General features: G+C 45.6%; 1 protein-coding gene across 1 annotated transcript in view; it reads left to right on the top strand.

Annotated features, from left to right (window-relative positions):
• Positions 1 to 3,215: 3,215 nt before the first annotated feature.
• LOC126419602 (uncharacterized) overlaps positions 3,216 to 13,436 on the top strand; it is a 50,635-nt gene continuing 40,414 nt past the window's right edge. The window contains exons 1-3 of the mRNA XM_050086790.1: positions 3,216 to 3,438; positions 3,507 to 3,686; positions 3,746 to 4,180. Coding sequence (XP_049942747.1) covers positions 3,216 to 3,438; positions 3,507 to 3,686; positions 3,746 to 4,180 — 838 coding nt within the window. The remainder of the gene's footprint in view (positions 3,439 to 3,506; positions 3,687 to 3,745; positions 4,181 to 13,436) is intronic.

The following is a 13,436-nucleotide window of genomic DNA, read 5'->3' on the forward strand; positions in this document are numbered from 1 at the left end:
TGCGTGAAGAGTTTGACAGAGCACTGAAAGATCTCAGTCGAAACAAGGCCCCGGGAGTAGACAACATTCCATTAGAACTACTGATGGCCTTGGGAGAGCCAGTCATGACAAAACTCTACCATCTGGTGAGCAAGATGTATGAGACAGGCGAAATACCCTCAGACTATAAGAAGAATATAATAATTCCAATCCCAAAGAAAGCAGGTGTTGACAGATGTGAAAATTACCGAACTATCAGTTTAATAAGTCACAGCTGCAAAATACTAACGTGAATTCTTTACAGACGAATGGAAAAACTGGGGAAGATCAGTTTGGATTCCGTAGAAATGTTGGGACACGTGAGGCAATACTAACCTAACGACTTATCTTAGAAGAAAGATTAAGAAAAGGCAAACCTACGTTTCTAGCATTTGTAGACTTAGAGAAAGCTTTTGACAATGTTAACTGGAATACTCTCTTTCAAATTCTGAAGGTAGCAGGGGTAAAATACAGGGAGCGAAAGGCTATTTACAATTTGTACAGGAACCAGATGGCAGTTATAAGAGTCGAGCGGCATGAAAGAGAAGCAGTGGTTGGGAAGGGAGTGAGACAGGGTTGTAGCCTCTCCCCGATGTTATTCAATCTGTATATTGAGCAAGCAGTAAAGGAAACAAAAGAAAAATTCGGAGTAGGTATTAAAATTCATGGAGAAGAAGTAAAAACTTTGAGGTTCGCCGATGACATTGTAATTCTGTCAGAGACAGCAAAGGACTTGGAAGAGCTGTTGAACGGAATGGACAGTGTCTTGAAAGGAGGATATAAGATGAACATCAACAAAAGCAAAACGAGGATAATGGAATGTAGTCAAATTAAATCGGGTGATGCTGAGGGAATTAGATTAGGAAATGATACACTTAAAGTAGTAAAGGAGTTTTGCTATTTAGGGAGTAAAATAACTGATGATGGTCGAAGTAGAGAGGATATAAAATGTAGACTGGCAATGGCAAGGAAATCGTTTCTGAAGAAGAAAAATTTGTTAACATCGAGTATAGATTTAAGTGTCGGGAAGTCGTTTCTGAAAGTATTTGTATGGAGTGTAGCCATGTATGGAAGTGAAACATGGACAATAACCAGTTTGGACAAGAAGAGAATAGAAGCTTTCGAAATGTGGTGCTACAGAAGAATGCTGAAGATTAGATGGGTAGATCACATAACTAATGAGGAGGTACTGAATAGAATTGGGGAGGAGTTTGTGGCACAACTTGACGAGAAGAAGGGACCGGTTGGTAGGACATGTTCTGAGGCATCAAGGGATCACAAATTTAGCATTGGAGGGCAGCGTGGAGGGTAAAAATCGTAGAGGGAGACCAAGAGATGAATACAGTAAGCAGATTCAGAAGGATGTAGGTTGCAGTAGGTACTGGGAGATGAAGAAGCTTGCACAGGATAGAGTAGCATGGAGAGCTGCATCAAACCTGTCTCAGGACTGAAGACCACAACAATAACAGTCAACGTTGTGGGGGGAGGAGGGGTACTACAGATCGATGCAGAGCACTGCACTCCATTTAATGGTGGGATATGGCGGATCATTGACTATTTTGAGGCACACCCTAAAAACCTCTACAGGGTCGCGGTACCCTTCTGCCGGATTCTTGATCCTTGTGAATGAGATTCGCTCCTCGAAGGCGTCGGCAATCACCGAGTATTCTAACTGCAGTATGGTGTCACTGATCTGGTGTCCTTCACTAAAAGGGTTGGAGAGGGAGCTGCCACTAGCCACAGTATCATTGTTATTACTAATTCTATAACTACAACTAGATAATGAAACTGCTTATGGTGATGTGTTGAGGGGTACGTGCCATACCTCATGAGACTGGTGAGGACGGGACGATGGAGGAGGAGGACGAGCAGAAGGAGATGCTGCGGAGTTGGACCAGTGTTAGCAGTCTTGTCGCTGAAGCCCTCACCCTCTTGCCAGAGGGAGTGTCGCTCATGGACTCCATAGCGGAGCTGGTCGGGTACGGAGCCGGGGGCAGCAACGGGGTTGGAGGCGACGGCCACGGTGGTGGCTTCCCGTGCGCCAGATAGTGGCGCTCTGCTGGCGAAGTGTGGCGCACAGAACCCCGTCTCGATGTTATTAGCATTGCCGCCCCTGGTACCTGAGCCACGGTGTATTGCAGGAATTATTCCCCTGATGCAGCCTCTGTAGAAAAGAGAAAGAATAATGAACAAATTCAGCATGACATTCTAGACATAACCTGCTGCTTTTGCTGCAAGGAAAACGAAAACGCTGATTATTTTTAGGCAGAGTGAGTATGTATTGCCCATTTCGCTCTAGCTCCTTGGCATCTCCCTATCTCCTCATGACGACGGAGGTCTCCCTCTCTTTCTGGCCGGCCGCGGTGGTCTAGCGGTTCTAGGCGCGCAGTCCGGAACCGCGCGACTGCTACGGTCGCAGGTTCGAATCCTGCCTCGGGCATGGATGTGTGTGATGTCCTTAGGTTAGTTAGGTTTAATTAGTTCTAAGTTCTAGGCGACTGATGACCACAGAAGTTAAGTCGCATAGTGCTCAGAGCCATTTCAATCTCCCTCTCTTCCACTCGCCGTGGCATTTCACCCTTGCCTGAAGTGGGATGGGCCCATCGATACATTTCACCGATATCGTCTACAATATAATGGTCTAATAATAACAACATTCGCACACAGACACTTTGGAAAACAAAAAAATTTTTTAGTATTTTTTAGAACATGCACTTAGGTTAGATCTGTGATGGTTCCTGCATATCTCCAGTACATACCACTCCCTGTCCTGTCCCCCTCCTTTGTCTGCCAGGAAGCCATCTACAACAAAGAATATACACCATATTACATATACGAAGAAGTTTAATTATGTATACACAGAACTATGGAGACGAAAAAAATTATATTTATATATATACAGAAGCAATACGAAATTCTTAGTGCTAAGAAAGGAAGTAACATTTTAACGTTTTCGATCCTCCAATTTACCTACAACAATAACGACAACAACATATAACGTACAGGTTGAAAATTCTTAGAAAGAAAGTACATATACATGACATATACTGCAACAGTACGAAATTCTTAATGAAAAAGAAAAATTTGTCGATTTTGGTCACTCAAAATAATCTACAACGGCCTCGAACTTGTTGGTCGCAAAATGTTACGTATATATATATATATATATATATATATATATATATATATATATATATATGATATTGCTGCTGCTGCAGTTCCTGGCAGCGCTGCTGCTGCTGCAGCTGCTGCCACTGCTGTTGCTGTTGCTGTTCCTGCTAGTGCAGCTGCTGCCACTGTTGTTGCTGCAGGTGCAGCTGCTACCACTGTTGCCGCTGTTGTTGTTGGTGCAGCTACAGCAACAGTTCATGTTATTTGCTACTAGTGCAGCTTCTGACAATGTTATGGGTGTTGCTGCCGGTGCAGCTGCAGCCACTGTTATGGCTGTTGCTGCTGGTGCCACTGAGCCATTGTTGCTCTTGCTGCAGGTGCAGCTACTGCCACTGTTGTGGGTGTTGCTGATGGTGCAGCTACAGCCACTGTTGTTCCTTTTGCTGCTGGTGCAGCTGCTACCACTGTTGCTGCTGTTGTTGCTGGTGCAGCTACAGCAACAGTTCATGTTATTGCTACTAGTGCAGCTTCTGACAATGTTATGGGTGTTGCTGCCGGTGCAGCTGCAGCCACTGTTATGGCTGTTGCTGCTGAGCCATTGTTGCTCTTGCTGCAGGTGCAGCTACTGCCACTGTTGTGGGTGTTGCTGATGGTGCAGCTGCAGCCACTGTTGTTCCTTTTGCTGCTGGTGCAGCTGCAGCCACTGTTGCTGTTGCTGCTGGTGCAGCTGCAGCCACTGTTGTTGCTGTTGCTGCTGCAGCTGGTGGAGCTGCAGCCACTGTTGTTGGTGTTGCTGCTGGTGGAGCTGGAGCTGCTGTTCTTGCTGTTGCTGGTGGTGCAGCTGCTGCTAGCGTTGCTGTTGCTGCTGGTGCAGCTGTGGCCACTGTTGTTGCTGTTGCTGCTGCAGCTGGTGGAGCTGCAGCCACTGTTGTTGGTGTTGCTGCTGGTGGAGCTGGAGCTGCTGTTCTTGCTGTTGCTGGTGGTGCACCTGCTGCTAGTGTTGCGGTTGCTGCTGGTGCAGCTGTGGCCACTGTTGTTGCTTTTGTTGCTGGTGCAGCTCCTGCACTACTGTTGCTGTTTCTGCAGCTGTTGTCTCTCGGTTTCTTCTACTGCCTGATGGATAAATGTTGAAACAATAAGACATGTATTCAGTGTGAAATACTTAGTGAAAAAAATTACAGTTTTCGATTCTGATCCCTCGAAATGATCTACAGACGTGCTGTTTACACCAGTACCATGAAGATGCTGCCTATGCTGCTGCTCCCACTGTGTCTGCTGTTGCACCACAGCATTCATTTCATCAACGCTTTGGTGTCGGTGGACATGTGCTGAGACCATACGGAGAAATGTATTCAATACTATGAAATTCTTACTGGAAAAGAAAAGTTACAGTTACCTTTTTGAATCTGTACTTACAAGGTAAATCCCCATCCTGCTCCAATGGTCTCTGCTGTTTGTCGTCACTGCCGCTGCCGGTAGTGCTTGATGCCGCTGAAAGCTTCATTTTTCACCTAAACTGGTAACAAGCACGCACGAAAGTACGACTGACGGTAGAGTGGCCCTTATAAACCCTCTGCCTCCTCCGCCCACTACTTCCCCTAGGTTCGAATCCTGCCTCGGGCATGGATGTGTGCGATGTCCTTAGGTTAGTTAGGTTTAAGTAATTATAAGTTCTATGGGACTGGTGACCTCCGATGTTAAGTCCCATAGTGCTCAGAGCCATTCGAACCATTTGAACTTCCCCTAAGGAGCCGATAGGAACGTAGAATGCCATCCCATCTGCAGAAGAATGGTGATCTGAGCGCACTGGTCACTTCGGTGCCGGTCAAAGCGCAATGGACAAATCTATGGCCGTCTACAGGCATGACTGAGTCCTGCTGGTTGTGCGGTTTTTGCCATTCGACAAGAGCGAACGTAAGATTAAACGTAGGTAACGGTCGCCCACATTTCACGATAACTCTACGATCAGCTCTCTATGTACAGTATCTAGGGTTGCCATAATCCCGAGAAAGCTTCTACACTGTCACAGCTTATGACAATTTGACTCGCTGCTCTCCCTGGACGGGTGAATGGTGAACTAATACCCAGTATGCTTTGAGTCGCCTTTGGGAGTGCATGTCTTGCGTGTATACTCCATGGAAATTTGAGAAGATTAAATATGACGTGTGTCTGCGCTGGGAATATTAGTAGCATTCGGATTCCTACCACTCAAGTCGTCCTGGGGAGGATTCTCGACCGCAGACGGGCCTCTCTCTTACTGACTGATACGCGCTTCTACGTGTGTGTTTACAGCAGTATTTTTCTCCAAACTCTGAGTGTTGGCGCTGTACTATGGCATAGAGCGCTGACTGTGGACGTCTGGAAGTGTTTCCAGCGATCTCGGCCATCTATTCCGGAATAGATCGTGTATCTCAATACATAGCAGCGATATTTGTTGTTGCTATCCTATACTGTAGTAAACACTTTCCTCCCTCCTTCTAAATGTAGTGGAGACGACCGATTTAGGAATTCTACAGTGCTTTAAAAGCCCAATCGCAAAGTCAAATTCCCAATTGATCAGTATCTTGTTTCTGACAGTTGTATTGCGAGTACGCAAGCGCTCGGTTCGGGCAGCCATGGCCTGCGCAGGTGTCGGTCTCCCTTCTGGCTGGTGCCGACGGGGTACCACGTAGTCGGCGGACAGTGCACGCCTCGCGATCGCTAGTTTGTGTGACCGGAAGGACTTTTTTTTGCCACATATGTTTCGTGGAAACGTTGTGGTGGAGGAGGGTGTTTGTGCTCTGAAACGTCGGTGTGTATAAGACGTCAAATATATTTCGTGCTGCGAGCTATTTGTCGTGGAAATTTCATTGCTTGATTTGCACTATGTTTGGGTGTGATATTCAAAGGTTGCAAATATGTTTTATCATGAAGGAGGATCATCATAAGGTGTAGGTGAGCGTTTCAGGCGATCTATTTGACTCTTGTAAACTGATAAACAATTTATTTGATAGGGTAGTGCCAATCGATTATTTCACGTTATTTTTAATATCGAAATTGTGTCAGCTTTTCCTTTGTCTCCAGCATTTGCCAGTAGGAACACTGAGGAGAGACGAAAAACTTCGTTTGAATGTTTCGAGTTATTGGTTCACTCAGACGAACAAGGAGTGGCCTCTGGAGAAAGACAGAGTTAGTCTGGAATACCACAATTAACGAAGTGCTACCACTTGGTGCTTTGTTTGGGGACCGCGAGATCAAAGGAGGCCGATATGCGATCCGCGGTCGGTGGTATTTAGTAACGTGATCTGCAATTAGGCCATTGGGTGGTTTTGACAATCGTGGCGGCGTCCTAGCGATCGACACACGCGCGGTCTACCCCAAATTATGGCTAGTATACCGCACTTCATTCCATTCATGCTCTGTAGACCACTTTGCCGGGCTTAACTGTCAGTGCAATATGACTGCTGTAAGTTTCTTGATCTGCACAAAACAGTTTGTTGCTCAGATTCTAGTAATTTGTCCGTCTGCAGAAAAGGGCGGTGGGTTTCGAAATATGTCATGAACTTTCAGATACCCAATTGTTATGAGTTTCCCGTCTGTGCTTATATGCCAACGTGCTTCGAAAAGTGACGAAAATAAAAAATAAGAGCTTTAACATCCCTGACTCTGGAAGAGAATATAAGCTAAGCCCACTTAGAGTTTCCACAGTTGATCAGAATAAAAAAGCGCCGCAATTATTTACATATTTGATACTGCCTTTTCACCCACAAATTGTTTAAATAAACTGTATTCCATACACTGCAGTCAGTTTTCCGACAAATTCTGTAACTAAATAAATAAATCATATTCCAAACACCGCCTTGTATCCCATAAATTGTTTAAATAAACAATATTCCGCACATCGCCTACATGAAATTGTTTAAATAATATTCCATACACTGCAATCGATTTCCTACCAATTGGCCAGTCAACTAAATGTTTTTCCCACCAGTTTCCTGATGAAGAAGGGATCGGGGTTTGGAATTTTCCCAGAGGGGGAGGGGTGAATTGATTTATCGATTTAATTAATTAGGGAATCAAATTAATATCAATAATGTGCTTGTATTGGCGGTGGGAGTTCCCAGAAGGGTGGGGGAGGAGGGGGTGCATGGGGTTTCTTAGAAAACCACTTAACCGAACAACAGGTTAAGGAAATGTCAATGAAAAGGATTGATTATCCCCTGTCGGTCATAATCCTCTTAGCAGAACAATAGGTTAAGGCCCTGTCAATGAAAAGAGAACAATGGGTCTGCCTCTGAATGTATACTTGCTCCTGGTGTACGTAACACGCAATGTGGGGCGATGCCTCCCTTAGCCTACCACTCGTGTTCTTTCATCGTACTAGCAGTAAAATAACAACGAGGTTTTCGCTACGCGGTTACGTGCAATGCTGCAACATGTGCGTCATCCTCTGTGTTTGCAGTAGTTACATAAATCTCCCAGGGTCATATTGTATAATGTAATACGACAGGATGATAAATGCTATAGAGTATCTCAACTGTCGTGGAACACAGCAGTAATTATCAGTTATTCGTAACAGCCTGGTAATGTGTTTGATCACTAAAGATCGACTATGTGTCCATACACATTATTCCAGTGTGTTGTGTTAATGTTTTTCTGTCCAAAATTTCGATTAAACCCTACGTGTTTATTCAGTAGAGGGTGCATAGTTTCAGCACATAGGGGACACGCCTGTTACGGACTCAGTTTGTAAAACCTTTTCAGAGTGTGGCTTCACAGGCAGCTACTGTGAGGAATATTCACAGCTACTTAGGAGTTGGGGCTGTATTCTATTTTATTAGGTGACATCAGCACCTATATTGATTCGTGGTATGTGCGGGAGGTGGATGTGAAATTCATGTTTATGCCGTTGTAGAAATATATTTAATTAATGTTTAGTAATTTTGAGGGTGAAAATCGATAGCCTCGTTGACTTCGTAGGTGGATGACGCAAGTCACGCCTGGAAATTCAGAATTTTAGTATGATCGTGAAATTATGGAGGTGTTCGAGAATACGTATTGTTTGGATTGTAGTTTGAATAAGATTTCATTATAAGCGTGACTTTATTTGCAGTGCCGTTAAGGTTCAGCTGTTTCATGCATCGTTCAGATATTTGCTTATGTTCCTCGTAGCGGGCAAACCACGAAGATGCACACAATAATAATGTCCTTGCTAATACATGGACCTCTATTAATCACCTATGCCACGATAATATAAAAGACAATTCAAGCCAACTGGAAGGGTATCTTAGCAGGGCAGACAAAATTGTTTAGCGAACAGCTAAACTGACCGCAGTATTAGTTCCTAGGAATTAAATGTCGAAATCAAATCACATGTGGAATCCAATAAAATCTTCTCAAAGAGCCACGGATGGTGTAGATTATTTTTCGAAAGGCTTACAAGGAAGTCTCAAAAGAGTACTGAACATTCCAGGAAATGCGCCATGCATAGTTCATTCGTGTGTACGGCAGTGCTACAGCGTGTTACTTTGATGCTTCTCTCTGTATTTTGCTGTTTCTCTTCCCATTATTTTCGAAGAATGACATTACGATGCTACTACAGTGGGATCGATATCGCGTATTTTTCTGTCGTGTGGTAGCATTAGAAATGGACGACAGGTTGCGCTGAAGGCTGTGCCATAATTTGTTTTCTTCGTAGTCGTCATATGGCAGGCTTAGGGCATGGTCGAATAAAGGTGCTCAGCGTCCATTGCGCTAAGATTGGCTATGTTTCGCGTGACTTTCGCACTTTTCGTGATGGCTGCTACACGATGGAGAAGGGAAGAACCTGCGCAATACAAATTCGTACTCGGTGTGACGTATCTGTATGGAGTTCCCCCACGAAATTTAAACCGACGTTGCTATTTATATGTGGCTGTCTACTTATGCAATGAATGAAACTTTCCACTTTACCAATGTAATCGTACTTTCTCGATGTTCTAATGTTTCCAATTGGTCATTGCTTAGCTGTGTAGTAGATTGACTGAGAGTGATTAGTTAACTGTGAGGTGGTACAGTGTCAAGCTTGCTACATGTCAGCGGATCCAGTGTAAAAGCTAAGCACCCTATCTTCGTGGTTGAGTCTTATTCACCAGCTCGTTATGGTAAATTTGTTGAGTGTCACTGAGAGTTGCATGAAAAGATGAAATTGGTAGACTTTCTGCCAAAAAGTAATTCATATCCTTTGCGTGTACACAGACGCTCGAGTGAGCCTCGTATAGAGCAAAAGTGTTCTTACTCGAACAGCTACGCATATTCATCCAGATCTGGGTACAAAAGATCCTGATGTGCCAACTTCTCCCACAATTGTTTCGTTATCAGAGGTGTAACTGCACGAACCTATCTCACAGGCAAATTCTTCTTCCTTCTTTGCTTAAACGGTTCTTCACAATGAACTTCAGTTTCTATAACCTCTTCTCCGCCTGCCAATATTGCCAATATCGTTCCACTTGTACTCTCGACATCTCATTGAGCAAACCGCCAACACAAACTGATACTCTACACTTCCTTCCTAAGACTTCTGGTTTACTTATGTGACGCTTTATATGGATTTGAAATCAGTTGAAAATGTCGTTCCGGCTGAGTGGATCGAAAGTCCGATCTCAATGGTATTCGAGTTTTCTCATCAGTCCAGAGAACTTTTACCATACTTCAGCTGATCCCGACAGAGGTGGTAGTTTTTAATGACTACGTACGCAGTTCTACTGGAGCTTGTGGAAGAGGCCCCGTACACAAGTTCCTCGTGACTGAGGAGCATGCTTACTGCCAAAACAGTGAATTGTGTGACTGAATTGTCTGGAGAACTTTCTGACTAATCTAGTCGAGCGAGGTCGTTATCCTGGAGGAAGTCATTCACAAGATGTGCACGATGGGGGCGCGAATTGTCGTCCATGAAGATGAATGCTTCGCCATTATGCTGCCGATATGGTTGCACTATAGATCAGAGGATAGCACTCACGTATCGTACAGCCGTTACGGCGCCTTCCTTGACCACCAGCGGCGTACGTCGCCCCCACATAATGCCGCCACAAAACATCAGGGAACCTCCACCTTGCTGTACTAGCTGGACAGTGTGTCTCGGGTGTTCAGCCTGGCCGGGTTGCCTCAAAACACGTCTCCGACGGTTGTCTGGTTGAAGGCATATGCGACACTCATCGGTGAAGAGAACGTGATGCCAATCCTGAGCGGTCCATTCGGCATGTTGTTGAGCCCATATGTACCACGCTGAATGGTGTCGTGGTTGCAAAGATGGACCTCGCCACGGAGGTCGGGAGTGAAGTTGCGTATCATGCAGCCTATTGTGCACAGTTTTAGTCGTAACACGATGTCCTGTGGCTACACGAAAAGCATTATTCTACATGGTGGCGTTGCTGTCAGTGTTCCTGCGAACCATAATCCGTAGGCAGCGGAAATCCACTGCAATAGTAGCCCTTGGACGGCCTGAGCGAGGCACGCCATCAACAGTTCTTGTTCTCTGTATCTCCTCCATGTCCGAACAACATCGCTTTATTTCACTCCGAGACGCCTGGACACTTCCCTTGTTGAGAGCCTTTCCTGGAATAAAGTAATAATTCGGACGCGATCGAACCGCGGTATTGACCCTCTAGGTTGGATTACAGACAACAAGAGCCATGTACCTCCTACCTGGTGGAATGACTGGAACGGATCGGCTGTCGGACCCGCTCCATTTAATAGGCGCTGCTCACGCATGGTTGTTTACATCCCTGAACAGTAAAAGGGACTGTGTCTGTGATACAATATCCACAGTCAACGTATATCTTCAGGAGTTCTGGGAACTGAGTGATGCAAAACTTTTTTTGATGTGTGTAATATCGAAATCTCGTCTGCTTCTCCTCACTCTCTATATTATAAGTCGCTTGTGTGGGAGAAACATCTCGGACCGGCCCTGCTGGTACCTACTAACGTACGGACAGTCTACCCTCTGAAAATACCTTCTCATGCTGAATTCGGCACCTCATTAATCCTTCCCTTCTTGACTGGATCATAGTTGTGGCCTGTGGCGAGGGTGGATGACAGGGCTTACCCCTTGTTCGTTTTCTCATTGTGTGTCGTTCTTCTGGGACCTCCCATTTCTTCATCATTATGTGGAGCAGCCCTTTGTAGAAAACTTTGTCTTTGGTGTTGTGGACATTTCTCACTAGGATGCCCGATCGCGCGGCATTTTGTGCAACAAGGAATGCAACAACGCTCTACAGTGTGGTTTGGCTTCCACGCCGCTGACGGTATAGTTGACAGAAACTCGGCGCCGTTCGTTAATGCGCACACTAGTCGAAACGAACTGTCCTGCTTCTTCGCGTATTAATGTTAATCGAACTGCCTCTTGCAAAGAGATGGGTGAGGCTACTTTACCTCACTGTCGATCTGTGGGTTAATTCCCCGTACAAACACACCAATCGCTCTGTCTTCGGCCTTCTCGATTAGCACGTCATTACGTGTTTGATTTTTCCCTATCTTGGTAAGATACAGTTCTGACACGATCAGAAAATTTTTCGAAAACCTCTCCGTTCTTCTGTCAGAGTGTTGATAACATATCTCCCAACTTGTCGGAGTGGCGCTCTGCTAACTCCTTCACCGGGACATCAAAAGTGACTGAGTCACGCAACACATCAACTGATTGCACTTAATTTGTGTCCATCGCTCGAAAGTTTTGATTTTGTTACGTTTAAAAGAAAGCTGTCGGGCCAAGAACATGCTTGCCCTTCATTGTAAACACTTTGGAGGAACATGGTGATATTTTCACGTGGTTTTCCAGAAAATGGAGGTACAATAGTAACTGCAGGGAGGGTACTGGGAACATTCGGGACATAAATGATGGGATCCACTGCAGGAGCTCTGCAGGAGTTCGCAGCAGTCTGTATTGACGCCTGCTGGGTTTCACAGCAGGGCTCGTGTAAAGCCTCTCTAAATAATTTGTCAAGCGCCTATTGATTACATTACGTTTGTAAGAGCGTGACATGATCCATCTGATCATTTGAAGCAGCAACGGCTGGTTTCTGGCCTCTCCGGTTAAGCACAGAGACGTCTATTGGTTATTGTTACAGTATTAGGGCCAAGATTTCTGTAGGCCAACGACGTTACAAAAGAAGGGTCTCAACAGTAGTCTATACTGGATTAAGCAGCGACGCGTACGTGGGGCGGAAGCTCGCAGCTCGCACTGTGGAGAGAAGTAAGGACGCATTGCAGTGGCACATTATCATCCTGCGTCGACAAAGACAGCGGCGAAGGCTACGGTGCCGATAGAGCAGGGGCGGGCACCGAGATGAGTGCTGCGGCGGCGAGGCGACGTGGACTCACGGCGGCGAGACGAGAAGGCGCCACTACGAAGATGGGGCATGGCAGGCGGCCTGCGCCAGACTGTGCCCGCACCAACGCGAAAACTGCGGCAGAAGCGTGACGCAGTCCAGGGGGGTGGGGGGTGGGGGGTGCGCCCATCAGCAAAGGGCCCATCTACTGCCTAATGCGTTGACAGCTCACTCTGCACGTGCTGAACGTGGCGAGCACACCAAATGCAAGCACAAACAGGGTATCAAAGTTACTTGGTAACTACCAGACAAACAGACTGCCAGCTCGTATTAATTCAAGTGGCAACTATCCGCAAACGAAACGTGTCAGCCAGTCCTAACGCTGACCTTATCCCACTGCAGCTGCCGCCACTTTCTATGTCCTGGAATTGATTAGGATGGAAATGAATGGGAAATGCGGCACATCTACATCTACATCTACATGATTACTCTGCAATTCACATTTAAGTGCTTGGCAGAGGGTTCATCCAACCACTCCCGAACAGCGCGCGGGAAAAACGAACACCTAAACCTTTCTGTTCGAGCTCTGATTTCTCTTATTTTACTTTGTTGATCATTCCTACCTATGTAGGTTGGGCTCAACAAAATATTTTCTCATTCGGAAGAGAAAGTTGGTGACTGAAATTTCGTAAATAGATCTCGCCGCGACGAAAAACGTCTTTGCTTTAATGACTTCCATCCCAACTCGCGTATCATATCTGCCACACTCTCTCCCCTATTACGCGATAATACAAAACGAGCTGCCCTTTTTTGCACACTTCTGATGTCCTCCGTCAATCCCACCTGGTAAGGATCCCACACCGCGCAGCAATATTCTAACAGAGGGCGAACGAGTGTAGTGTAAGCTGTCTCTTTAGTCAACTTGTTGCATCTTCTAAGTGACCTGCCAATGAAACGCAACCTTTGGCTCGCCTTCCCCACAATATTATCTATGTGGTCTTTCCAACTGAAGTTGTTCGTAATTTT

This window comes from Schistocerca serialis, chromosome 9, assembly GCF_023864345.2.
Source record: "Schistocerca serialis cubense isolate TAMUIC-IGC-003099 chromosome 9, iqSchSeri2.2, whole genome shotgun sequence".
Lineage (NCBI taxonomy): Eukaryota > Metazoa > Arthropoda > Insecta > Orthoptera > Acrididae > Schistocerca > Schistocerca serialis.